Below are 27,911 nucleotides of genomic sequence, written 5' to 3' on the forward strand. Positions count from 1 at the left end.
TTTCGTGGGCACTGTGGAGTCTGGAGAAGCCATTAGGAGGGTTTGGAGAAGAGGGAGTCATGAGAAGTGGGCACACTCTGATTATATTCTGGAACTAAAGATGACATAACCGACGGACCAGACGTGGGATATACGAGGAAGGGCCACGGTGATTCCAAAGATTTTGCCAGAGCAACATTCAAAATGAGATGCGTAATGAGAAAGTGAAGTCATCTGGAAATTTACTTGGGGAATGAAATTCTTCTTTAGGCTACCTGAAAACAGAGGTGAGAGCGAACAGAGGTAGGGAACGGCCAGCACAAAGGGGCCTGTGAAAGCTGCTGCTGTCATCTCAGGACTGACAGGGCAGGAGATGAAGGGCACAGGCTAACAGGCAACAAGGAGAGAGCAGGGCCGTGCCCAAAGTACTGCAGTGAGGAACAAGTGGCATAAAAGCTCCTTTCTCTATTATGAACTGTCAAGCGCCATCCAAATGTCAGTCAAAGGTATTAGAGAGACAAAAGAAAAGTCACATGTGATCATGTCGAACCAACCATACACACACACAGTGTGTAACTAAATGTAAATATAATCCAAGTTTACACTAGACTTAATATTGTGTAACTTTGATAATACTTCAATAAGTGTTTGTGACGGTAGTACATAATGCCCAGATTCCTTATGTGGTAAAAAAAAAAAAAAAAAAAAAAAAATCAAGGGTAAAAAAATACAATTTTGTGGGATGAGACAAAACCCTAATGATGGCAAACAGCATCATTTTTAACAAAAGCGTTATGTTTCAAATTGTAAACAACTGAGTTTCCATCCAAGTGTGTGAGTGAGGGACACGAATGGCAGGGAATTTAGAAATAAAGAAAAAATGAAAAATAAAATACAAATTTCTTTCTGCTTACATATGGCTGCCTCCAAAATAAATGAGTCTATTAATCCAAGTAAAACAGATGCTCTCTTTCCAACGAAGCTGAACCTCCTGAATCCTCAGCATCAAATAAGATTAATGCTGCCTTCACATAAAAGCATAGTGGTATATGAGCTTATTAAGTTCAATTCATTTCTTCAGGAACTCCTGAAAGCCAATTGATCTATTCCTGCAAATAATATATCTGTTCTTCACTATTGCTGGTTTAAAGTTATGTTCTTGTAAAAAAAATCCTCAGAAACAAAACTTTTACTACTATAAATCCACTTCATTAATCACTGTAAGATATATTTATTATTTTGTCTTGCTTCACAGGACTTTTTTTTAATTTATGATAATACCTGTTCACTTTTTGTTATCTCTATATAATGCCAGATGAAAAGTTATCAAAAGCACATTTTTAAGACATGTATTGCTTATTAAATTTTGAAAGCAAAAATAAAAAATACCTCTTGTAAATGTGAGTCTTTCTTTTTTGCTGATAAATTCAAATGTTTATCAATTAGACTATAATTCTTTTCCGTCTCTTTGTCAAACTTCTTCTTTTCTTCCTACAAATCAAAAAAAAAAAAAAAGATAGCTATTATTAAACAGAAGCAAAAGGATACACATAGTTAATCCACTGGGGAGCCCAAATTATGAAAAATATCTGAAAATAAAAGAGTACCACTCTAAATGTGATGAAGCTATCTTTAAAAAAGTGTATCTGTAGCAAGCCCACTGCTTAATCATCCAGACAGCATTAGGACAGGAGAGACGCTTTTTTTTTTCCTTTAATGGACTTTTTTTCCAACTCGATGTTATTTTTCAGTTCTTCATACTTACCCGTGTTAAGAATTAATGCCACGTCACTCACCCCTCAGCAACCAAATGAAACTGAATACATAAGAAAAATAACATAAAGCTTAAAAAAGCAAACTTACTCGATTTTGGCACAGACATGGAATTTGTTTAAAATAGAATAACAGGCCAGGCATACTGGCTCACACTTGTAATCCCAGCACTTTGCGAGGCAGAAGTGGGCAGATCACCTGAGGTCAGGAGTTCGAGACCAGCCGGTTATCATGGTGAAATCCCATCTCTACTAAAAATACAAAAATTAGCAGGGTGTGCTGGTGAGGAAATGTATTCTCTTTCCAGGTCCACAAGGGAGCATAGTTCTAAGGGCAAGAACTTCGCAGAGCCATGCCCCCGCTCCTATTTCTCTCCATCTGGGAGATTTAAAGGTTTATGTTTACATTTCACAGGCGCAGGAAGAAACTAAAAGTCAAACACCCCAGTGGAAGTTCTAAGGAACTCCTTTCATTGGCCAAGGGTCTTAGAGAAGGTGGGTGTTCCTCCCAGGTTAAAAGTCCCCTTCTTCCACACCCCTTTGGACTCCATGTTTGGGTCCCCTTCCACAAACACTCCCTTGGTGGAAGCTGTTTTTCTCTATCCTGGATTTTCCCTCTGGAATCCCCTTCCACACTCTCGTGGAAGCCTGTCTTCCCCTCCTAAGCTCCATCTCTCTCTCTCTGTTCCCTTCCACTCAGTGTGGAAGCTGTTTTCCTCTCCTGGATTCCATCTTTCTGGATTCTCTCACGCAGTGTGAGAGTTAGCTGTTTCTTTCTTTCTCCTGTTTCTCTTTAAATAAATCATTTTTATGATTTATTTAATCCAGCATTTACTGTGCACTGAGCCATGGTCCTCTCTCTCATTCTTGAGAGGGCAGGAGACCAAGATCCTGGAGAAACGTCCTCTCAGGGGAGCCGAGGGCACCCTAAACCCCAATATAACAGTGGCACACACCTGCAATCCCAGCTACTCAGGAGGCTGAGGCAGGAGAATCACTTGAACTCTGGAGGCAGAGGTTGCAGTTAGCCAAGATCATACCATTGCACTCCAGACTGGCCCAACAGTGAGACTCTCATGAAATAAATAAATAATTATTTTAAAATAATGGCGTAAGTTTTAATCCAGATTTTCAAAAAATAATATTATATACTCTGTGTTGCAAAGAAAACATCTTGGGAAGGATCTTCCCTAGTGGTTCAGTATGAATACAGGTTGAGTATTCTTCCTCTGAAATACTTAGAACCAGAAGTGGTACAATTTTTTTTGGTATTTCTGAATTTCGGAATATCTGCATATACAAAGAGAGGTATCATGGGAATGGGGCCTAAATCTTAACATGAAATTCATTTCCGTTTCATATACACCCATCATACATAGCCTGAAGGCAATTTTATACAATATTTTTAGTGATTTTATACATGAAAACAGAGCTTAGGTACACAGAACCATCATAAGAGGTCAGGTGTGGAATTTTCCACTTGTGGTGTCATTTTACATTTTAGGGCATATCAGATTTCAGATTTGGGATGATCAGCCTGTATAGCAGTAAGATTCTCTGACCAGAAATGCCATCTGCTTGCCCAAACCTTTCCAGTGGTTCTGTATGCTATTTAGAATATGTATCAATAGGTCAACACGGCCTGAAGTAATACTGACACACTAGTACTCATCCTTTGTTATTAACATCACAAACATTACTTAGGTACTGCCTAGAAGTAGGGCATACATGCTTTCTTTTTGCTTTAGAAGCTTTTTGAGAAAACAACTACACACATTTATAAATGCAGAGAAGATGGACTGTCTCCCCTAAAGCTGCTTGGCAACCTGGTAGACTTTTAATAAACATTCTTGAGTATCAGTGAGCACACACCAGGTCCTCAGGCTGTCAAAATGTTTCTATTAATTTCAAATTCTCCCCAACTCTTCACACCCCCTAAAAAAGAACATTCTCATTCCTAATCTTCCAACTTGTATTTTCCAAAGCAAAATTAATGAACTATTCCAGCATACCATCATATTTCTGGTATGATTTCTTTCCTGTTAGGCAAAAAGATTAAACAAAGCATGTTAATTCTCTATTTCTTGTATTTATCTTTTTTCACCACATGGGACCACAAACTGTTCTTCTGGAAACCTAGGACAGTATGTCCTCTGTCAGGTCATCCAAAAACTCTTAAGTTAATCCCCCACTCCCCCACACTGATGGAGGAGAAAAGACTCAGGAACGGAGGTTTCTTCCCTTTTCTGCTCCAAGGTTGAAAGGAACTAAAAAGCAGGCAGTTTATTTTAACTTGTTTTACTTAATAGCCCCTCTTTTGTTGACACAGAGGACCAGAAAACTTTTTCTTTATGCACTAGGTTTTTTTTTTTGTTATTTACAACTGTTTTTTAAGTCTAAGATATTGATATTGCATGGTTACTCTTTTCTGCTTTTCATTATAATGCTCTTCAACTATTTTAACAACAGAAAATAAACTAAAACAAACAGACGCCCATTACCTAAAAATGTCGACTATTTTATAAAGCAGATGTTGCGGAGTGCACAATGAATTAGGTGTCAGAAGACCCAAGCTGCAGTCCTAGCCACTCATCATTCTGTGACTTTATACCAAGGTCACAGCATTCTCTGAGCATCTGTTTCTCAGATTTAAACAAAAAAAAAAAAAGGAAGTCATGCCCCTGCATTTGCCCACAAGACTGCTGCAAAGCAAGGTCACATATTAAGAAACATTTGCTATCGCTACAGGCTAGTACTTACCGGGAACATAGACAACATTTTTACCACTTTATTAGATTTAATCTGAATCACACAAAGGGACCGAGGAAGGGGTGAGTTAAAATAAGCGGTCAAAACACCAAACACACTCAGCAACAGAGGCTATGAAAATCAACATGTGGGTAAGGTTGGGAATGAAAGAAAATGGGAGATATCAAGGCTTTATGGAGAAAGAATTTAGCCAAGAAGCAACATCACACCCAGCAAGCTTAGAACAGAAATATCTTCGTTTATATATGGTATAGTATTATACGGAATGCTGCTGTGTTTTGTTGTTGAATCTTAAAATGTAGATAATTATTTCTTCCTACATTTGTTCTTCATGTCATTACGGAATATTATTGCTTCTTTGTGCTCATAAGATTTCTTGTGGCAAAATAATACAAACTTCAAAGGAAACTATTCAAGCAGGATTCAATAAAGGATGGAGCTTTTTTTTTTTTCCCAACACTGCATTACAAAAAAAATATATGTATTTATCAGCATAATCCAAAAAGTTCCGTCAAGGATCAAGCTAAATACAATGTGAAAATTTTTCTTATAAATCAGACATTACAGCCGGGCGCGGTGGCTCAAGCCTGTAATCCCAGCACTTTGGGAGGCCAAGGCGGGTGGATCACGAGGTCAAGAGATCTAGACCATCCTGGTCAACATGGTGAAACCCCGTCTCTACTAAAAAAATACAAAAAATTAGCTGGGCATGGTGGCGAGTACCTGTCATCCCAGCTACTCAGGAGGCTGAGGCAGGAGAATTGCCTGAACCCAGGAGGCAGAGGTTGCAGTGAGCCGAGATTGCGCCATTGCACTCCAGCCTGAGTAATAAGAGTAAAACTCCATCTCAAAAAATAAATAAATAAATAAATCAGACATTACAAAAACTGAAATGAGGGTGGGCCAGGCAGTCGTCTAATGAGTGAAGCAGGCCGGGACAGAAATGCAATCAGGAGTGGCAGGCAATTAAAACCAGATAGTCCCCGTCTACTCCAGAGAAGAGGCAGCCATTACTCAGTGCCAGAACATTTTTGCCTTGTGAGAACACAGGCCCTGTATGTTGGCTGTGTCTGATTTCTCTGGAACTGCTAAAAAAGCTAATGATCTTTATGGTGGCAACACATTTTCTTTTAACTGTAACAACATGAGTAAACCAAACAAAACTTATCAGCTGAAACATGGTAGAAATCAGCTTTGTGTTATAAAACTGCACATGCAAACCTTTTTTAAAAAGTAGAGCTACTACTTAAAATAGCAATATGGGTCAAAAAAAGACATACATTGTATAAATTGTAGAAAAGAAGAACCTGAGATCCACAATTCAAATGACCAGATCTTATGAATACCATTAGGGGTAAAAGCTATATAAATTTGTCATTACAAATCACTGGGTTAAGAAAAGGAAGAGATGATTCACCCACTGGTGCTGGCACGACTGTTTCACTACTGGGACGCAGAAAGAAAACCTCAGCTCACATCAAAATTAATTCCAGATGGACTGAAAGAGTCACAAGTATACACTGAAGCCATGAAAAAGAAAATATGTTCAACAAATCTCGGAACAGGGAAGGATCTTCTAAAGTTAAAAAAAAAAAAAAAAGGAAGAAGCCATAATTACTTGTAGATATCAAAAAAATTCACAATAATCAAGCAAAGGGCACACAGCAAAGGGGGAAGGATTACAACCAACATGTAAGAAGGTAAGGAAACATTCGTAATGCATAAAATATTCTTCATTATGCAGGATTTTTGCAAAAAGTATATTAATACTTCCACTGAAAAATGGAAAAAACAGAATCACAAAATGTTTAAACATAATTGTGAAAGGTCCATTTTTCTATAGGGTAGTAGATTATTTTGCTTTAAAAAAAGAATTTTTTTAAGTTAGTAGATGACTTTTTTTGAGTTTTCTATATTTTCCCATTGTTTCGGATAAGGAAATTAAAAAGGCTTATTTTCAAGCTATAAAATTAAATAATGTTTAATGCTGGACTATCCTAGAGAAGAACTGAAATATGACAGATCCTTGAAGAGCATAGTTTCATTATAACATTAATAAGGGGGAAATGGCCGGGCACAGTGCTCACACCTGTATTCCCAGTACTTTGGGAGGTCAAGGAGGGTGGATCACGAGGTCAGGAGTTTGAGATGAGCCTGACCAACATGGTGAAACCCCATCTCTACTTAAAATACAAAAATTAGCCAAGTGTGGTGGCACATGCCTATAGTCCCAGCTACTCGGGAGGCTGAGGCAGGAGAATCACTTGAACTCAGGAGGTGAAGGCTGCAGTGAGCCAAGATCACGCCACTGCACTCAAGCTTGGGCGACAGAGCAAGACTCCGTCTCAAAAATAAATTAAAAACTAAAATACAATAAGCAAAAAATAAAAACTGATTAGTGGCTAGGGCTACTGTCCACGTGGAGTCTGCATTCTCCTGTGTCTGTGTGGGTTCTCTCCGGGTATCTATGATTTCCTCCCACATCTCTTAGGTCAGTTCACCAGCATGTCTAAACAGTCCTGTGTAAGTGAGGGCAGGATCATGTCCTGTCCAAGGCTGGGGTCCACTTTGCACTCTCAGCTGCTGGGATGGGGTTTAGACACCTCCGATCCTGAATAGGAATAAGTGAGCAAATAATTACCTTGTTTTTATTACTCTTTCCTAAATGTAGGCATAGTTCACATTTATTTCAATACTTAAAAGTGTTGTGGTCTTTATTTACAAGTTTGGTGATGTTGAGGTCAGGAGTTTGAGACCAGCCTGACCAACATAGTGAAACCCTGTCTCTACTAGAAATACAAATTAGCTGGGTGTGGTGGTGCATACCTATAATCTCGACTACTTGGCAGGTTGAGGCACAAGAATCGCTTAAACCTGGAAGGCGGAGATTGTAGTGAGCCAAGATCACACCATTACATTCCAGACTGGATGACAAGAATGAAACTATGTACACACACACACACACACACACACACACACAGTTTGGTGATGTTATTGAGACCAGAAATATGCCATAAAAACTGGATGACAAGAACGAAACTATGTTCTGACACAGACACACAGACACGCACACACACGCGCGCGCGCGCGCACACACACACACACACACACACACAGAGTTTGGTGATGTTATTGAGACCAGAAATATGCCATAAAAACTTAACTTTGGGCTGGGCACGGTGGCTCACACCTGTAATCCCAGCACTTTGGGAGGCCAAGGCAGGCAGATCACGAGATCAGGAGTTCAAGACCAGCCTGGCAACACAGTGAAACCCCATCTCTACTAAAATACAAAAAATTAGCTGGGCATGGTGGCAGACACCTGTAATCCCACCTACTTAGGAGGCTGAGGCAGAAGAATCACTTGAACCCGGGAGGTGGAGGTTGCAGTGAACCAAAACTGTGCCACTGCACTCCAGCCTGGGTGACAGAACAAGACTCCGCCTCAAAAAAAGAAAAAAAACTTTTCTTTACGTCAGTTGGCCCATGGTAAAACTGGCTTCCTCATGTGTTGTGTTGTTTTACTTCAATTCAGTTTCCAAGAACCTACTGATAATGTTCAGTGAGGATTTACTGTGCTTTCTTAGAGAATCCAATTCCTCCCCACCCCACATAAGGGAAACAAGATTCATGCTGCATGTGACATAATCAGCTGGAACCCTTTTTAAAACACAATCTTGCATTTCCAAGCTAACCAGAGTGCTGTGATCCCTTGTTCTTATCTGCCCCTGGTGTGCCAACATCCCATAGCCGAGCTCAAATCCCACCTCTTCTATGAAGTCCTCCCTCCCCACTCCAGCAGGCAGAAAGCACACCTTCACTTAATTCCCACCCAAGTGTCACTCATTCCTACTTGACACTTCATTTGTCCTGTCCTACCCCAAACCCACACCTTTCCTTTAAGCTCCTCTAGCCTCTCTAAAGAGATGAGAACTCAGCTTCCATCCTCACAGAATGGAGCACTTTAGTCCACACCCAGGAGGGTGCCCGGGAGACACCTGTCAGAGCACTGGTGAACAGTCAGCACAGGACTAGAGCAGCATCCGCACTGGCAAAGTGCCACCTCGGTTCCTGCACGGTGGCTCCAGAGTCACCAATCCAGTGCCTTAGCACTATTTGTCCATAAGGGTCATAAGCCACATGCTATGGCATGTCACCCCTAAACCTAATATACAGAGAATAGAAAAAAACCTGAGCAATTTTTTTTTTTTTTTGACGGAGTCTCACTCTGTCGCCAGGCTGCAGTGCAGTGGCACCATCTTGGCTCACTGCAACCTCTACCTTCCAGGTTCAAGCGATTCTTCTCCTGCCTCAGCCTCCCAAGTAGCTGGGACTACAGGCACGTACCACTATACCCAGCTAATTTTTGTATTTTAAGTAGAGACAAGGTTTCAGCATGTTGGGTAAGATGGTCTCGATCTCCTGACCTTGTGATCCACCCACCTTGGCCTCCAAAGAGCTGGGATTACAGGCATGAGCAACCACGCCTGGCCAAAACCTGAGCAATTCTTGTTTGGCAAGGCGATAGGAAGCAAATAATGAATGGGATAATAAAATTACTCTATGAATACCAGGCCCCAAACTACACACTTGAAATACATTATCAAACTCACTTAATTCTCACAATAACCTTCTGAGACAAGGGTCATAACGAAATTCTGTTCTCAGACCAGGAAACTGAGACTTAAAGGCATTAAGTAGCTTGCACCAAATCATATGGCTAATTAAGGCACTGAAAGAGGATTCAAACTGGGAAGAATTACGTCTTCCTGAAAGACTTTCTAGTACTCTGCAGATGAGACGGTAGGGCGCATCACAGGGCACCTATGCTTACCCCTATTACAGCACTTTTCATAGTACATTTTTACTGCTTTTTTATTTGACAGTCTCACAGAGAGTTGCTAACTTCTTGAAGGTCGGCCAGTGTTGTAATTCATAGCTGTATCTCAGGGCCTCTAATACCATTCTGTATGATAAGCACCAGTGTGTTTTATTACTGAAGGTAAGAAATGTAATTAAACTAAATATTATGTCTGCTCAATCAAACAATGTAATACAAGAAAGTATTTAGACAGATTTTTTACTCATATTTTGTAGTAATTTACAGAATCTTTCAAAGTCTGTTTTTATTTTATTTTATTTATTTTTTTTTTTTTGAGACGGAGTTTTGCTCTTTTTACCCAGTCTGGAGTGCAATGGCGCGATCTCGGCTCACCGCAACCTCCGCCTCCTGGGTTCAGGCAATTCTCCTGCCTCAGCCTCCCGAGTAGCTGGGATTACAGGCATGCGCCACTGTGCCCAGCTAATTTTTTGTATTTTACTAGAGACGGGGTTTCACCATGTTGACCAGGATGGTCTCGATCTCTTGACCTTGGGATCCACCCGCCTCGGCCTCCCAAAGTGCTGGGATTACAGGCGTGAGCCACCGCGCCCGGCAGTCTGTTTTTATTTAAAATGTATTCATGATGCTGGGCACAGTGGCTCAAGCCTGTTATCCCAGAACTTTGGGAGGCTGAAGCGGAGGATCACTTGAGCCCAGGAGTTCAAGACCAGCCTGGGCAACATAGAAAGTCCCCCTCTCCACAACAAAAATAATTTAAAAATTAGCCAGGAATGGTGGCGTGCAACTGTAGTCCTGGCTACTCAAAAGATCATTTGACCCAGGAGTTCAAGGCTGCATCCCAGTCTGGGCAACAGAATGAAATCCTGTCTTTTAAAAAAAAAAAAAAAAAAATATATATATATATATATATATATATATATATATATATATATATATATTTTAAACCTATTACCAGATCTCTGCTCCAAATTTCTTTCCAAGACTATGACCGATAAATATATGCACACGCGCGCGCGCGCACACACACACACACACACACACACACACACATATATGGAGCAGAGGTCTGGTAATAGGCTTAGGTGATAAGTCGTAATCTGTGAAATGAACATCTATTAACTTTTCTGCTTAAAATTTTTTATTCTATTGGATAAAATAATAATTGGCTCTTTCCAACACGGCATCTGAAGAGATTCTATTATCAATACAGTTAGTCATATCCACTTGACATCTGTGTGCTGCTGCTTGCCCAAACCCACATTTTCATTACTTGGTCAAATGTCCAAAAAAGCAATTTAAATTATCCCACATACCTCTTACCATGTTCTGGTATTTCTCGGTTTTTACTTTGGTATTACTCAGAGTTTGGCTCCCATGTTGTTCGGGACCTGTTCTGGTTGCTGTAGCTACCCACAAAGTACCGCTGGACATTTGGCAGTAAGTGCCAAGCTCAAGAGGGGTAAAAGAGCTTCAAAAGAAGGTACGAACTGAGCTAGGCCTTGGAGAAACTTTGAGTGGTCACTTGATATGATGCATCAGGGAACAACCTGTGTCCCGTGACAGCAAATGGGCTTTTTGAACAAAAGCTAGAACCCAGCAAGCATGTAAGAAAATGCAGCAGAACCTATAAAAAGGAGGGATACATACAAACCAAACAGATAGGGCTCCAGGAAAGGAGATCCAAATACAAGCAAAACAGTAGACAAGAATACCTGCGGGCTTTTCAAAATCTAATTTACAGAAACCACCTAGCCACTTAGAGTACGGTTAAACCACAGTTAAACATGTAACTGGGCTTCTGGAAAGCAGAGAAGGCAGGAGCACAGGGAAGTGAAAGAGCTTCGGGCAAGGACGCCTCCACCACCAGATGGGAAACAGCAGAAGGGGAAAGGGAAGATCAACATGTTGAGCCCATATCTAACAACTGTGATGTGGTCAACTTTTAAAGACCTTTTTCTTAAATCCCCATGTGAAAACTGTTTTATGCTGTTTACAAAAAGCTCTTTAACCTAAGAGAGTCAAATCTTTTTAAAGTATCCCATGTAAGCAGATTAATCAGAGGAGCAAGACTGTGTGCTTGCCAAAATATGACTGGATGTTTAGGCAGCACAGATGTGGAAAGTAATTCAAATACACAAACCTAAAGCCTGTCCTGTTTCTTCTAGAATTATCAGTTGGATAGGCTATGTATTCGGAACCTTATCTGTTAAGGCAGGGTAGAGGCTGGTAGAGAATTAAAAATAAAAATAAATAAATAAATAAATAAAAGAGCACAATCTCTTGAAGATTTAACAACCTAATAGAAGGGATGGATGCTTACATATGGTTACACAACACAGGCAACCACCTTTCTCTACTGTTTATTATGGTATACAAAACTGCCAGGAAAAAGGGCTTCTCCCTGTGACCCACAATGACTGTCTCTTCACGGGCAACATCTACAGGTACAAAAGTCAACACACGCACTGTACTAAACAAGACTGTACATAACAAAAATTCTTTTATAAACTTGAAGCCAGAAGAACAAGGAGGTATACATAAATAGGACTTCAGGAAAGAATTTGGTCGTTAAATAGCTCAAAGCATAGAATAAACTATTGTATGAAAAGAGAAGATAAACATGTTGATCCCGTATCTAAGGATTCTGATGTGGTCAACTTTTAAGACCTTTTTCTTAAATCCCCCTCTGAAAACCGTCTTATGCTGAAATTGTGACCATTTCTCCTTTTAAAAGGATTACTTTATCGTTTAAGTTTCTTTGCAGGATATACTCTGAACAAACATAACATCAGCAGCTGGAAAGTTTAGGGGGGAAAAGGAGTCAATAGAAGATGCAAGGTCAGACATTTCTAAATTCCAGTAGGGTAGATAGTAAGTAAAAATAAATATATTCACTCACACTCACTTTTCATTTCCATAATATAACCTTCACACATATAGCACCATCCAATTCAAATGAGAAAAATAAGAAATAGACATTGTTTACATGGAATACCTGCCAATGAAATGTTAAGAGAATGAACCAATAGGCTCAAGCCTTAAAACAACTTCAAGAGATACAATCAAAGAAAACAAAATCATAAAACTGTTAAACAAGAGTCAGATCCCCCAAGCCCTTCATTTTACAGATAAGAAACTAAAGCCAGTCACTTAGTCAAGGTCACAGAAGTGAAAGCTGACTTCCAGTCTCCTGCTGCACAGCCAGACAGAACAGCCCAGCTGCCTGCAGCACAGAAAACAATCCAAGGAAGGGGTCTGGGGTGGTGCCCCCAATGATCTCCCCGTGTTCACAGGGTCTGAGCCTCAATTCATAGCCCTTCATTAAAAACTGTAATACAGTATGCCAAAAAGAAATGTCTAATATTTTCACAAATCACTTTAATGAGAATTCATTCCATAAACAGCAATTACAGCGCTGGAACTCCTGGGCTTCATCTGTGTGGTTAAGCTACTAAAGCCACAGTGTTTATTTCCACCAAGGGATTTCAGTCACTTCTTTTAGAAGAAAAAACCTCACATCCCCAGCCATGTGGGGGGAAAAAACATAAATATAAAAACCCCTTTCCCTATCTAAAATTGATGTAATTTCCCTCTCCTTGGGCCAAGCCAAAAATGGTCAACAACACGCAAATACTACTTTTTCTTTCTCAAGTACACACACAAAATTCAGGAAAGACTGGGGGAAATTATGTCTCTGGGGTAATTTCAAAGCTCAGAGGGCAAATTTTAAATAAGTTGCTAAATATATCCCAGGCTCCCTGTGGCAAAACTGTTGCATTATTCCTGGAAATCATGGTTAAACCCCAGATTCCTGAGTACAGAGTATGTGGTTCACTCACCTTTGAATCCCCAGCACAATACTATACAACACACAATACAATGTACAATACTATAACAATACTGACACGTAACAGAGGCTCAATAAATTTGTTAAATTGAAGGAAATTACTTCCCAATAACTTAACAGTCTCTTCCTTGTTTGAATGGCATCACGGTGTGGCAGCGTCTCTCATCTTAAACCGTACTGTAATGCAACACGCCATAAAACTAGGGTGTGCACAGAAATAACTATACTCCCCCCAGTGATAAGCTCCTTCCATTCAGAGCAAATGTGTTGTTTGGTTACTGATATTTTTAAAACTCTATATGGAAAGGTGTAGCCAAGGAAGATTACTATAGGTTTTACTACCTTGTCCAGGTGTTTTTATACTGTTTTCAATTCCATATCCCCCAAAGGGGGAAAAGCACATTTCAAACATAAAACAACAGATGGTTTGCTCTGGCATCTCCTTCAAAGCTGCCAAACATGAATAAAGTATACAGTGAAGCAGCAGAGGCATCTATGTCTTCTGTTTACAAGTGTATTCAAATTAGACACAAACCTTTACAGCTCCAAGTTGCTCTTTTCTGAATTTTTCCAAGGGTTTAATCAGGGTTTCAGTTACACTTAATGCCTAGAGAACAAGAGTGATAACAGAAGAGCACAGCATTAGCTTTCCAAAAAGGAAAAAATTAGTACTTCATTTCCCTCTTCCACCCCACCCAGAGAGAAAATGAACAACATATTTAACTGCTTTATCTCACTCTGCCAATGCAACAATTAAATTACTTCAACTTACTAAAGTACTAGAACTCCATAAATATTTTCAGGGAAGAGGAGGTGGGCAGATTGCCAGTGAAATGTGCAACACAGGCCCAACTCTCTTCCACAAACAGCCAGAGGCCTGTCAGTAAACAACAAAGGGGTCTATCACATTCATTAACAGAACACTTCTGTTTGAGATTGTTTCTTCCTTCCCCCTCCTTAGAAATTTTAAATTCAATTACATTCCTTTATTGATAATCAGACTACATTATGTAAAGAACTAGGACTGTAGCTACTTGTTCAAATACAACCCTTCACTGCAGAAACCTCCTAAGGATTTAAGGTATATCAGCAAAGCAGAGTCACTACAGGCTCGGGAAAAAGTCAAATGCTCAGGTGTGCTAGAAAACATGGTATCAGGGAGGATCGACATGAGAGAAGTCACACACAAGCTCCGCCCACAACCACAGTTATTTCTTATGTTGGCTGGTCTGGGGCTTTTCAAGTTTAAGCCACAAAATGCTGAAAATGCAAGTAAAAGAAAATATTCATCGAAAGAAAACATACTTGGTAACAATATACTGGTGAGTAGTGGCTTCTCACCCTCTGCTTCCAGGAGACCAGAAATATCCAAAATGGAAAAGAAAATCTCAAAACACTATTTAAGAAGGTGCCATCCCTCTTTTTAGAAAGGTGCTCAAAAATCCAAGCTTAACATTACAGAAAACACAAGTGATCTGGAATAGAAAAGGATTCTTAATTTCACCCAAGGCTCCTCAGCCGTGTTTCATTATGTGAGGGTTTCTCCCAAAAAGACCATTCATACTCTAAGGTAGGGAACACTCAAAATAAGCGACTATATCCACATTCAAGAAGCTCAGTTTCAACTTTCTACCCCAAGATGACCCCTAGAATCCCCTCATTCCCACTGGATAATTTGCTACTTGGGCAACAGAGATCTAAAAGAAAGAATTAAGAACCACCATGACCCAGGGAAAAGGGATCACCTTTCAAAATATCATTTTATCCTCTCTCCATTTTAGACCATGTGGCCTACAGAAATGACAAACCAAAGAGTCCTACAAAGCACCACAAGCCAGGAATCCTGACTCCCCAAATAATACGGAATGCCCCACATTCCATTTGAGAGTGCAGATACAAGAAGTTTTGGCATACATTTTCACGGTGAATCAATTTACGCACAGTGTCTCACAAATTAACTTAAGGTATACTTATGTGAGCACCTGTATCATTTTTTAAGTTCCCACATTTGCATCTAACCAACTACTGTTCCCAAATAAACCTCCATGTAAAATGTCTTCTGCAAAACTGCTACACTCGAGAAAGCAGCAGCCCAGAATGAACTGCAGGAATCACAGAAGCTAACAACTGCTCCAGTTCACAGAAAATAGGAACAAGGATTCCCAGTCACGTAAGTCTGGGTCCACCAAGTGTAACTACCGCACAAGATGGCAATAAAAGTACCAAAGAGGTGCTTCCACAAAGTTGTCATCTTAATAAACTTTAATATTTCCTTCTTTTTTTTTTTTTTTTCTGAGATGGAGTTTCACCCAGGCTGAAGTGCAATGGCACAGTCTCGCCTACTGCAACGGCCACCTCCTGGGTTCAAGTGATTCTCCTGCCTCAGCCTCCCAAGTAGCTGGGATTACAGGCACACACCACCATGCCCAGCTAATTTTTGTATTTTTAGTAAAAGATGGGGTTTCACCATCTTGGCCGGGCTGGTCTCGAACTCCTGACCTCATGATCCACCTGCCTCAGCCTCCCAAAGTGATGGGATTACAGGCATGAGCCACTGCGCCCGGGCAATATTTACCTATTTTACTAGATAAATAGCTGTTGAGCATGCAATACCAGTTGACAGGGATAGAACTACAAACAAAATAAGCACAGTCCCCTCCTTTTGTGGAACTTGTTTCGTAGAGAAGATGTAAACTGGACACATGAACACCCAAGGAGATAGGTAAGTGCACATTCCAGTAATTCCTTCCAATGAAGAAAAGTAGGGGTATGGGGAGGAATGCATTAGAGGAGGTATAAGGAGAAATACGCACAAAAAGAGCTTCTTCAAAGTAGTGACATTTAAGCTAAGATCTAAAAGGTAAGAAGGAATCCATGATGCAAAGGGCAAGGGAAACTGTTTCCAGCTGAGATCAGCAGAGGCAAAGGATGAAGGTGAGGAGTTTGAGCGTTACAGGAAATGTCAAAAGGCCAGAATGGCTGGAGCACAAGGAGAAATGAAGTGAGCTCGCAGAGCTGAGTGAGAGCAGGGGATCAGAGCGTGCTGGGCCTTGTGGGCTCCGGGAAAGGGTTAGCATTTTATGTGGGGTACAGTGGAAAGCCACAGAAGGGCTTTTAAGTAGTGAATTGACACAATGATAATTAGAGCTTTTCAAGATCACTCTGGCTGCTGAGGAAGAGATGAGAGGTACAGAAAACTGGAAGGCGACAGACTCGTTAGGAGGCTTCTAGAGTGGTGCAGGAAGAGATGGTGGTGGTTCAAATGAAGGCAACCAACAACAGAAATATAGAAAAGTAGATCTGAGAGATATTTGCAGGTGGAGTCAAAGTAATGAGAGATTGACCAAATGGAAAAGGTGGAGTTTTCCAGGATCCCTCCCAGATTTCTGGCACAAACAAATGAAGAGGTAATACTATTTATTGCCAGGCACAGAAAGACAAGCATCACATGCTCTCACTTATTCATGGGATGCAAAAACCAAAACAATTGAACTCATGGAGACAGAGTACAAGGATAGTTACCAGAAGCTAAGAAGTAGAGTAGGGTGGAGGTAGGGATGGTTAATGGGTACAAAAACACAGTTTGAAAGAATGAGTGATACCTAGTATTTGATAGCACAACAGGTTAACTATAGTCAAAATAATTTAATTGTACATCTTACCATCTAATTATACTCTTTCAATTATTTTAACACAAAGGATAAATGCTTGAGGAGATGGATACCCTATGTTCCATGGTGTGCCTTTTTTTTTTTTTTTTTTTTTTAAGACAGTCTTGCTCTGCCGCCCAGGCTGGAGTGCAGCAGTGTGATCTCGGCTCACTGCAACCTCCCCTCCTGGGTTCAAGTGATTCTCCTGCCTCAGCCTCCTGAGTAGCTGGGATTACAGGCATGTACCACCACACCCAGCTAATTTTTGTGTTTTTAGTAGAGACGGGGTTTTACCATGTTGGTCAAGCTGGCCTCTAACTCCTGATCTTGTGATCCACCCGCCTCGGCCTCCCAAAGTGCTGGGATTACAGGCATGACCATCATGTGATTATCATCCACTGCATGCCTATATCAAAATATCTAATATACCCCATAAACACATATACCTATTGTGTACTCGCAAATCTTAAAAATAAAAAATTTAAACATAAAGAATAAAGAATACTATTTACTGAAACGAAAAATCTTGAGGGAATGCAGCTAGGTGCACATACTAAGGACTCATGTTAAATCTGAGATGCTGAGAAACACCCAAGATCTTAGTAAAACGGGTTGTCAGAGACACAGGCCCATACCTAGAAGAGACACTTAGGTCAGAGATAGAAATTTTGTCATCATCAGCACGTAGATGGCATTTGAAGTCATACAAGTAGATAGGTAAGATGTTAGAAGAATGGAAATGTCTCAGACCAAGTACCTAGATCAGGAAATGAAAGAACAGAGGGAAACGATGGCAATGAGACTGGAGGAGGCTACCAGGGTGTTGGATGAAAGAAGAAAGAGGTTCAGCCGTGTAGGTGCAGGGACGTTAAAGAAAGAATGAGAGCTCAGCAATATCTGTGGCAAGGTGACAGAAAGGGCCAGGCTGGAGTCGAATAATGACTGACAGGTGAGACCACGTGGGGAGCAACCCTTCCTCCAAGAATGACCATGCAGGTCAGTGCAGAGAGAAAATGACTGCTGAAAGGGAGCATGCCATGAAGTGAAGGCATGTATTCTTTCAAGACAGAAAGCTGGTATTTAAGAGACGGGAGTACACCTTGTTTTGTTTTGTTTGAGACGGAGTTTCACTCTTGTTGCCCAAGCTGGAGTGCAGTGGTGCGATCTCGGCTCACCGCAACCTCCGCCTCCTGGGTTCAGGCAATTCTCCTGCCTCAGCCTCCTGAGTAGCTGGGATTACAGGCATGTGCCACCATGCCCAGCTGATTTTTGTATTTTTAGTAGAGATGGGTTTCACCATGTTGACCAGGATGGTCTCGATCTCTTGACCTGGTGATCCACCTGCCTCGGCCTCCCAAAGTGCTGGAATTACAGACATGAGCCACCGCGCCCGGCCGAGACAGGAGTACATCTTAATGCCCATGTGTAGAATCCAGAAAGAATGGTTCAAAGTCTCTAACATGGGAGGAGAAGGGATGTTGAGCATGCATGAAGGGGTAGCCTGTCACAGGAGTGAAGATCCTTCCTTCCCTTGTGATAGAAGGAGAAAAGCGGTGCCAGCAAAAATGGATTTGTGGACTTTGTGACAAAAAGTTGAAAGTTGCTGCCAAAAGGCTATTGTTTCCACGATGTACAAAGCAAGGTCACTTGCAGAGAGTTTGGGCATGAGAAGTTTCATGCCCGACGAACAGAGAGGAGAATGAATGAAAGAATCATTACAGATGGGACAGCACTTCTTAGAGAAAGAAGAAGGCCTTCTGAGTTAGGTGAGGAGGAGTTTATGAAGAGATCATCTGCCTTACTGTGGGATTTTCTCCAGCAAGGAAGGGAGAAGGTGGGTGGCTGAGTTCATCCCGGGTGAGTGTCTCTAAGAGATGCGAACACGTTACCACAGTATGACGTGGTAGGCAAAGTGCTGGCAAGCTGCAGAGAGCTACTGGGCAACAGAAGAGGAAGGCACCCAGGCTAAGAGCAGACTTCCTGAGGAAGATCATGCACAGCTAGGCCTGAAAGACAGGGGACGTGTTCTCCAGGCAAAGGAGAAGAGGTTCTAAAAGGCCCTCCATGTGGAGAGGGGAAACCAGCAATTCCAGGGCATGGAACCTAAACAGCTCAGTGTCACTAAAGCAGATGAAGAAATCAGAGATGATCACAAGACAAGGCTAGAGATATCAGATGCTCTCCATTAGCCATGAGAATGGAACCCAGGAAATGCTCAGAAAGTAGATGTAGGTTATCAGTAATGTGGATATGCAGGCCTCTTAAAATAAGAACCCCCTTGACTGGGCATGGTGGCTCATACTTGTCATCTCAGCACTTGGGAAGGCTGAGGTGGGTGGATCACCTGAGGTCAGGAGTTTGAGACCAGCCTGCCATTATGGTGAAACCCTGTCTCTACTAAAAATACAAAAATTAGCCAGGCATAGTGGTGGGTGCCTGTAATTCCAGCTACTCAGGAGGCTGAGGCAAGAGAATCACCTGAACCCAGAAGGTGGAAGATTGTAGTGAGCCAAGATTGCACCACCAAATCCAGGCTGAACGACAGAGTAAGACTCTGTCTCAAAAAAAAAAAAAAAAAAAAAAAAAAGAAACAAAGAAACAAAGAAAGAAAAGAACCCCAAACCTCCATACTCTGGAGTATATACTGTCTTTCCCCAAAAGAACTAGGCTACAAAGATTACACAAAAGCAATATTAGGTCATTTTATTTTTCGTTCATCTGGAGAATTCAATGCAATAGCCATCTGAGCTCCAAAGGCTAACACTAGAGTAGAAAAAGAATATAAGGTTTTCATGGCCAGGTGTGGTGGCTCGCCCCCATAATCCTAGCACTTTTGGAGGCCAAGGTGGGCAGATCACTTGAAATCAGAGTTTGAGACCAGCCTGGCCAATATGGTGAAACCCCATCCCTACTAAAAATACAAAAAAAATTAGCCGGGTGTGGTGGCAGGCACCTGTAGTCCCAGCTACTTGGGAGGCTGAGGCAAGAAGAATCATTTGAACCCGGGAGGCGGAGGTTGCAGTGAGCCGAGATCACACCAAGGCACTCCAGCCTGGGCAACAGAGCAAGACACCATCTAGCGGGGAGAACATAAGGGTTCTGCCTTCCTGTCTTCACATTAATAAGCAAATTTCCAAAACAAAGATAGTAGTAGTTGTGGCAAATAACACTATATTCAACTCATTTAAAAAAAAAATTATTAAAAGTACTTTTTTATTTTCTCGAGATTCAGCCTCACTCTGTCACCAGAATGGAGTACAGTGGTGTGATCTCAGCTCACTGCAACCTCTGCCTCCCGGGTTCAAGCAATTCTCCTGCCTCAGCCTCCCAAGTAGCTGGGATTACAGGTGCATGCCACCACCCCAGCTAATTTTTGTATTTTTAGTAGAGACAGAGTTTCACCACGTTAGCCAGGATGGTCTCAATCTCTTAACCTCATGATCCACCCGCCTCAGCCTCCCAAAGTGCTGGGATTATAGGTGTCAGCCACTGCACCGGCCAAAAATACTCTTAAGAGCTTAAAATTCATTATGATTTTCCTTATTTAGGAAAGTCTGATTTTATAACTTCTAAACTGAACCTAAAAAATTCTACTTAAGAACAAAATAATAAAGAAGCCAATAAATGTTTCAGTAAGGCAATGTCAGCTGAGCAACAAGAATTTTCTTTTTCTCAAAATAGACTGGAAGCTCCATGGAATCTCCCAGTTCCTTTTATAATATCACAGGAATATTATATAATATTTGTTAGTAGTGTTACTGATGTTTCCTAATGGTGAAACATGATTCTTCTTCCCCAGCAACAAATGAATACTAAGTCTAGGACTGTCCCTGAAACTTAAAAGGCAATTTACAATGATCACAGTTGCCCAATGTCAAGGAGACAGCTGCAGTAATGATAATGAGAAAAGTTTTCAAATACTAACATATTAGAAATCAGATAAGAGATCAAGAACAGAATGTGACTTTATAACCACACATACAGATTACATAATCATATTCCTATAAAATATCTGAACCAGCTAAGAAAAGAAGTCACAAAGTGCCTTTGCTCATGAGCCTTGGAAAGGGTTTTGGATAGTTCTGCTTGGAAACAAAAGGCAGCTTATTGAATATAAAATAATCAGATGCTGTCGCCTCAGAGCAGGAGTCAGCCAACTTTTTCCATAAAAAACCAGGTAGTAAATAATTTAGGCTTTGCAGCCATGCAGCCTTAGTTCTAACTAACCACCTCTGCTGTGGTGGCATTAAAAGCAACCACATCGAGCAGATGAATGATGGACGCAGCTGTGTTCCAATGAAACTTGACTTACAAAAAGAAGCAGCAAGGTAGATCAGGCCCATGGGTCATCATTTGCCAAATCCTGCCTGAGAGGATTATCTTGAGCATCATGGCAATAAAATGCTCTACTTATGCATATCTTATATTTTTAAAAAATACACATTTACCACATTTGCAGAAAACCATAAGTTGGGAAGGAAGGTAGAATGCTGGATAGAGATCAAGGAGCTCCTGAGCTGAAAAAAGGGACTCAAAAGTAGTGACATTAGGATTTGCCTGGGATAAGCAATCTACAAGACACTGAAAGGCAACTGCTCAGGTGTGGAAGATGTGTCAAGAACAGTTCATGTGAATTTCATATTGGGCTCACATCTCCTAAAATTTTTCGTTAACTGAAAGTTTAACATAAGCCAGTAGAGCCACAAATTGGCCCTGTGACATACACACAGGTTACACATACTGCTTGAATCTAAACAAGGTAAGCACTCAACTGCATCCCGTCAGATCACAGCCTACCTCAGCAGCATGGTTACCACATTTTAAAAGAGCTATTTCCAACTAGGGTAAAGCAGGAATGTGATCAGAATGCCAACAAGACTTAGGAGGAAGAAATGTAAAACACTAGAGATGTCTCATGTGAGTGGGGAGGAAGAGAACATTTAGTGGAAACATGAAAGCTGTCTTTAAATATTTAAATGGGTACTGCATGAGAGAAGAAAAAAAAATCATTCTGATTTGCTTAAAGGGAGCAAAGCCAGGTTTGATGGGTAGAAGCTGTACAGTAGCAGATTTGGGTTTCCTATCATAGGAACTCAAGAGAACTATAATGAAACAGGCTGCCTGGCCAGGTGGTGACCTCCAGCTCCCTCCACATAAATAAGCAGAGACTAGACGACCCATGACCAGGAATACCCTCTCACACATGCCTGCACTGGAAGAAAGCCGCCCAAGAGACAGCAGAGGTCCTCATCCATCTCTACGAATCTGGGATTCTAAACGAGCTGGGAGACACAGAAGTACAAACGATATCCATGTTGTGGTTGGGAGAATCACGCTATGATGGCAAACTAGAGAATCCACTAGAACTTCACGATTCAAAATAAAAGGACAGGATTGTTATATAACAGTGTGGAGGATTAAAATGTTTCCCACAATTACTCAACTCTGAAGTCCTTTTTCATCAGACATTCGGATATAAGGATCTTAAATGTCTAAAGAGGAAAGAAAAGTTATATTACCCTAATCTACCTCCATAGTTCACGCTAGAGCTCAAAAATCTGTTGAGAAAAACAACCACCCTGCAGAGAATTGGACTCCGCTGTGGGGAGGAACCACTCCACCAATTTTACATTCCCCCACACTGGAGATCAAAGTCTAAGTTCTGATGTCATCAATTCTAAGGAGAACAGGACTTAGGGCTGTAACTTCTAAGGACTGTTATGTAACAGTGTGGAGGATTAAAATGTTTCCCACAACTACTCAAGTCTGAAACCCTTTTTCTTCAGACATTTGGATGTAAGGATCTTAAATGTCTAAAAAGGAAAGAAAAGTTATGTTACCTTAATCTACCTCCACAGTTCAAGCTAGAGCTCAAAAATCTGTTGAGAAAAACAACCAACCTGCAGAGAATCAGACTCCACTGTCGGGAGGAACCACTCCACAAACTTAACATTCCCCCACACTGGAGACCAAAGTCTAAGTTCTGATGTCATCAATTCTAAGGAGAACAGGACTTAAGGCTATAGCCCCATACTCAGTAAAAATGCAACAAACGCATGTCTACGTCCTATGGTATCTTCTGTGACAATTTTCCAAAGTCTCAGTCTAGGTAAAACATAATTAAGTCACTATAACTACTAAATCATGCTTTTCTAATTTCTCAGTACTAACAAGGATAGGCCAAGTACAGTGAAACAGAAGGAATTTTACATCCATTCCCCAGAACACTCATTATTTTAAGCCTGGATTCCAAGTGTTTTTGACCCCAGAGGAATGCATAATCTGAGAACAAAGGAATATTTTCCCTATTTTCTCCCATGACCTTCCAGATACTTCCCATTTCATTAAACTAAAGCAAAAATTCTACTTTCCAATTCCAACGTCAAGAATAGCAGCAAAGAAATCATTCAGCAAAGAGACAGCTCTTATTTTTCCTTAAAACGGAATCTTAGTGCCTAGAAAGTTTATATATACAGATAGATAAAACAGATCTAAACATAAAGGAATATTTTTCCCAAAATGGTCCATTAGAAAAAAAAGAATCTGCCTCATGTAAGTAATCATTAAGAATCTTCTAAAGGAGTGTACTTTCCCATTATTTTGATCAACAACTGTTTGAGGAAACTTAGCCTAACACAGCCTGAATCATATCTAGTTTCAGATGCTTAGAGATTACTAACAGGACAGGGTTACAAAACAAGGGGAAGGTAAGGAATTTAAGAGATTTAGTTATGATTCCAGAGATGATTTCAAAATTTTGTATTCAGTAATTGGGCAATATGGCAAAACCCCATCTCTATTAAAAAAAAACAAAAACAAAAACAAAAACAAAAACAAAAAAACCTAGCCAGACAGGGTGGCATACGTCTGTAGCTATAGTTCGCAGCCACCCAGCAGGCTGAAGTGGGAGGCTAGCTTGAGGCCTGGAGGTTGAGGCTGCAGCGAGCAGTGATCACGCCACTGCACTCCAGCCTAGGTGACAAAGTTAGACCTTGTGCCCCCACCTGCTACCAAAAAAAAAAAAAAAAAAAAAAGAAAGAAAGAAAAGAAATCATGAAAACACATCCCATAGGTTTTTTTTTTTTTTTTTTTTAAGAGACAGGGTCTCTGTCGCCCAGGCTGGAGAGCAGTGGTATAGTCAAAATCACTACAAACTAGAAATCGTGGGCTCAAACAATCCTCCTGCCTCAGCCTCCTGAGTAGCTGCAATTACAGGCCCAAGCCACTGTGCCAGGTTCAGGAATAAGTTTTTTAAAGAGACTGTCCAAATGGGCTGCTATATGTACTTCTGACATGAGATAAAATTTCCAACGAATACATCAGAGATTTTAAAAGGTGCTATAGCTCAAAGAACTCAGGCAAATGTGGTCATCAATCCTCCGGAAAGCTGTGCTGAAAAATTCAGAAGGTATCCATGATGAATATAATAATCTCCAAGGTGTCAAGAGTAGGGACACATTTTTTATTAAGTGAGAAAGTATTTCTAAAATATATGCTGATTTTGCCTATTACTTTAAAATACACACACATTTAATCAAGTAAATGATGAAGATAGACATCTGATTATCTAGAGGATGTACATATGCATACTTAAAAGTATACATGTTCAAGTTGTCTAAAAGAATTGTATTGTGTTTAATCTTCTCCTGGGAAAATAATGCCATCTTACAATCAGGCACATACACGATCATCTGTCCTTTTGGGCTTCTCAGCACTTCAAACCCCTTCCTTTGTTTGAGGAATTCTCCTTCCCACTGAAGCAAAGCCCACCTCCCACCATAAAAGCCAAAAATGACAGACACTGGCTTGCAGTTAAGGTAATGACACCTGGCTAGGGTTCCACTAATGAGATACTCACATCCAAGACTTTGATTCAGAAGCTAGTGCTTTGAAAAAAGAAGAAAAAGAAAAAAAAAAAAAAAGAAAAGAAAATCAGCAACCGGAGAGATTCTAGGGAGGTGGCAGCAGCTAGTCTATCTAATTTCTAGAGGCAGCAGTTCTTCCAAAAGCCGCAGGGCAGTGGGACTCTTGGTACAAACTGTGATGTCCACATTCAGGGGCAATAGTGGTGTCTTCTCTAAGCCCAGCTCTGTGGTGCAACCTGGGCATCATCCTGGTTCCCCAATATCTTAACGATACTATAAGACACCTAATACCCTTTAATAAATTTCCTTTATGTTCAGACTAGGTAGTGTCTGCAATTGAGAATCCAGACTAATAAAGGATTAATATTTTTTAAAATTTCAGAACCTGATAAACAATCTTACCAAAATGCTTCCGTACTATCTTTTCTCTATACTCCTAATACAGGAGTTCCCCTAATTAAGCCAACTGATTATTAATTAATTACATCACTCTCCCTCCACACTCATCCTTTGGTACCTTTCTCCATCTATCCAGCCTCCCCATTCTGTACCTTCCCCGTCAGTTTTAACAGAAAGATTAAGATGGCCAATAAAGCTCCCCCACTTTGTTTAATACCTACCATAATAAGACAAAGAACAAGAGTCAAAAGACTAATGTTGGCAAAAAGTGAAAAAGTTTCACCATCAGTTTTGCTACAGGAGGAGTCTTCCAGCAGGGAAAAATAGGAAGCCAATGTGTTTTCATTTTGGCTCTGCCTTAACTAGTTCTATTTTTAGATCACAGAAAGTAACAATTTCCTTTTGTTACCTGAATATTCTCAATTACAAGGCAGGAATAATACTTTCTCCCTACCTAAAACAATAAGTTAAAAAAAAAAAAAGTGCACATCATACTTGAAGCAATTTTAGCTTCCAAACAAACCCCTTTATATTTTATTTTCAAGTGCAGCTCAAGCTAATCTAATTTTCCCAGTAGAAAAAATAATATAAAAAACTAAATTCAATTTTATGATGGTAGCAGCTCAAACTCATTAGCTAAGTACTAGTGAGATTTTAATGAACCCATGCACAAAGCTCTAACTGGTTCTCAGGTGCTATAAATTAATTCTACAGTTTCAACTTGAAAATCAGGAGCCAATTAATATAAAATGGCTCTTGAATGCCTGGTTCTTTCAGAACACAGAAGACTCACATAAGCTAGAAACTAAACTGTAAAGTATATATCCCAAATTGACTAGTTTAATTATCACACTTGTGCTTTCATTCGGATAATCCAAGAATAAAAGGTCCCCAATAAGAATTTCATCAACTTTCAATCTTAAACCCTGAAAAACTTGAAACCTAACAAGAGTATTAGGGCTGAAATCCTGACAACTTGTGGCCTCTAACTTCATTTCCTGAGTATCTGCCTATGACCTGGCTCCCTCAAAAAAAATAAATAAATAAATAAAATAAAATGGTTAGGTCCATGTATCACCAAAGTCTACGATTCTCTTAATATCTATCTTCTGTGAACAAACACGGGTTAGGGTCAGGTTGCCTACCACAAAAGAAAAGCTATCATCCATTCTGAAGGACATTAACTGAAAAAAGAAAGTAGAAATTTTACTCAGATTATTTAAATCACATACACTCTACCTGTAAAGATTTGTTTTTAGGTACACTTAGAAAAAAAATGAGAATCTTAAAACAAAAGCTACTTAGTATTTAAGGAATGAGTTTCCCTAATAAGGATGTGCAGATGTTGAACCTTGATCTTCCTTCCCTCTGTGCCTAAGGACACTAAGAACCTTGCCTCGATATTTTAAACAAAATAAATACTTGGGCAGAACATTATGAAAGAAAATTATAATCCCATAGAAATGAAAGTTTCATGAGATAGAATTTAAATTCTTTTTTGGTTTTACATAAGAGGAAATTTTAGTTTCTGAAGTGAATGATATGACTCAGTGGCACAGCTAGAAATGGAACCTCGTGCAAACTAAGGCAATAAACTGCTGAATCAAGAAAATAAAATAGGCAGGGCGCAGTGGCTCACGTCTGTAATCTCAGCACTTTGGGAGGCTGAGGCAGGCAGATCACCCGAGGTCAGGAGCTTGAGATCATCCTGGCCAAATGGTGAAAACTTGTCTCTACTAAAAATACAAAATGTAGCCAGGCATGGTGGTGGCACATGCCTGTAATCCCAGCTACTGAGGGAAGCTGAGGCAGGGAGAATCACTGGAACCTGGGAGGCAGAGGCCACAGTGAGCCAAGATCCTGCCGCTGCACTCCAGCCTGGGCGACAGAGCCAGACTCCTTCTCAAAAAAGAAACATTCAGAAAATAACAGCTTTGATCAATGACAAAAGTTTTTATTTCCAGCCCACCTGTGATGGATGGGCTAAGAAAAAAAAGTGGCAGCCAATAGCAAAAAGGAGGGGTGCAGGGTTGAAAGACTCTTGGGAACTCATTCTCTACCAGGTGACCACTAGCTGAGCACTCTGGACAAGAGTTTCCTCGATGAATCCTCAGGTGTGAGAACACGGAATAAGCTCATAGTAGTGACTCAAAATATTTGTTGTATAAATGAAGTGGGATTCTCTTATATATTTAAAGAACAGCATTTCTACATGAAAGTAACATTTTCTGCTTACATGATAATAGCAACCGATGAATGACCATGCTGAATACCCCAAATCTTTTATTCAAAATGGTCTATTTTTGTGTTAGTCCAGGTCCTCTAAGAAGCAGACACCAAGACAGGATGAGACACACAAGAAATTTACAAGGGGAAATGTGTGTGGGAAAAAAACGGGGAGGGAGTCAGGGAAGACTGGCGGGGCCATCAGACAGTGATGCAGTCTGAGCCAGGGGAAGGAGACAGGGAAGACAGGCAGGCCGGGAGGTGTGTGTTAGGCTGCAGTGCCATTTGGGGGAAAGTCTGGCAAGGATGCCATCAGAAGATCGGGGACATTCAAACAAGTCAAAACTTAATCCTCAATCTGGCATTACTGAGAGGTAGGGCCTTAAAAGATGAATGGATTCATCCACTGATGAATTAATGGATCAATGGGTTAATTTTATTAGTTTCTTTGAGATGGGGGCCGCACTGTGTCACCCAGACTCTAGAGTATAGAGGCAGAATAATGGCTCTTTGCAGCCTCAAGCAATCCTCCATCTCAGCCTCTCAAGTAGCTGGGCTTAC

General features: G+C 40.6%; 1 protein-coding gene across 3 annotated transcripts in view; it reads right to left on the minus strand.

Annotated features, from left to right (window-relative positions):
* ARHGAP10 (Rho GTPase activating protein 10) overlaps positions 1 to 27,911 on the minus strand; it is a 337,781-nt gene that overhangs the window by 204,286 nt on the left and 105,584 nt on the right. For 2 of the 3 annotated variants that reach the window (XM_003927990.4, XM_074396842.1), the window contains exons 4-5: positions 13,746 to 13,817; positions 1,369 to 1,470 (exon numbers count right to left, since the gene is read on the minus strand). In XM_003927990.4, the coding sequence (XP_003928039.2) occupies positions 1,369 to 1,470; positions 13,746 to 13,817 (174 nt within the window). The remainder of the gene's footprint in view (positions 1 to 1,368; positions 1,471 to 13,745; positions 13,818 to 27,911) is intronic. The other variant, XM_074396841.1, reaches the window with a different exon arrangement.

The sequence above is a fragment of the Saimiri boliviensis genome, chromosome 3 (genome assembly GCF_048565385.1).
Source record: "Saimiri boliviensis isolate mSaiBol1 chromosome 3, mSaiBol1.pri, whole genome shotgun sequence".
NCBI classification, from domain to species: domain Eukaryota; kingdom Metazoa; phylum Chordata; class Mammalia; order Primates; family Cebidae; genus Saimiri; species Saimiri boliviensis.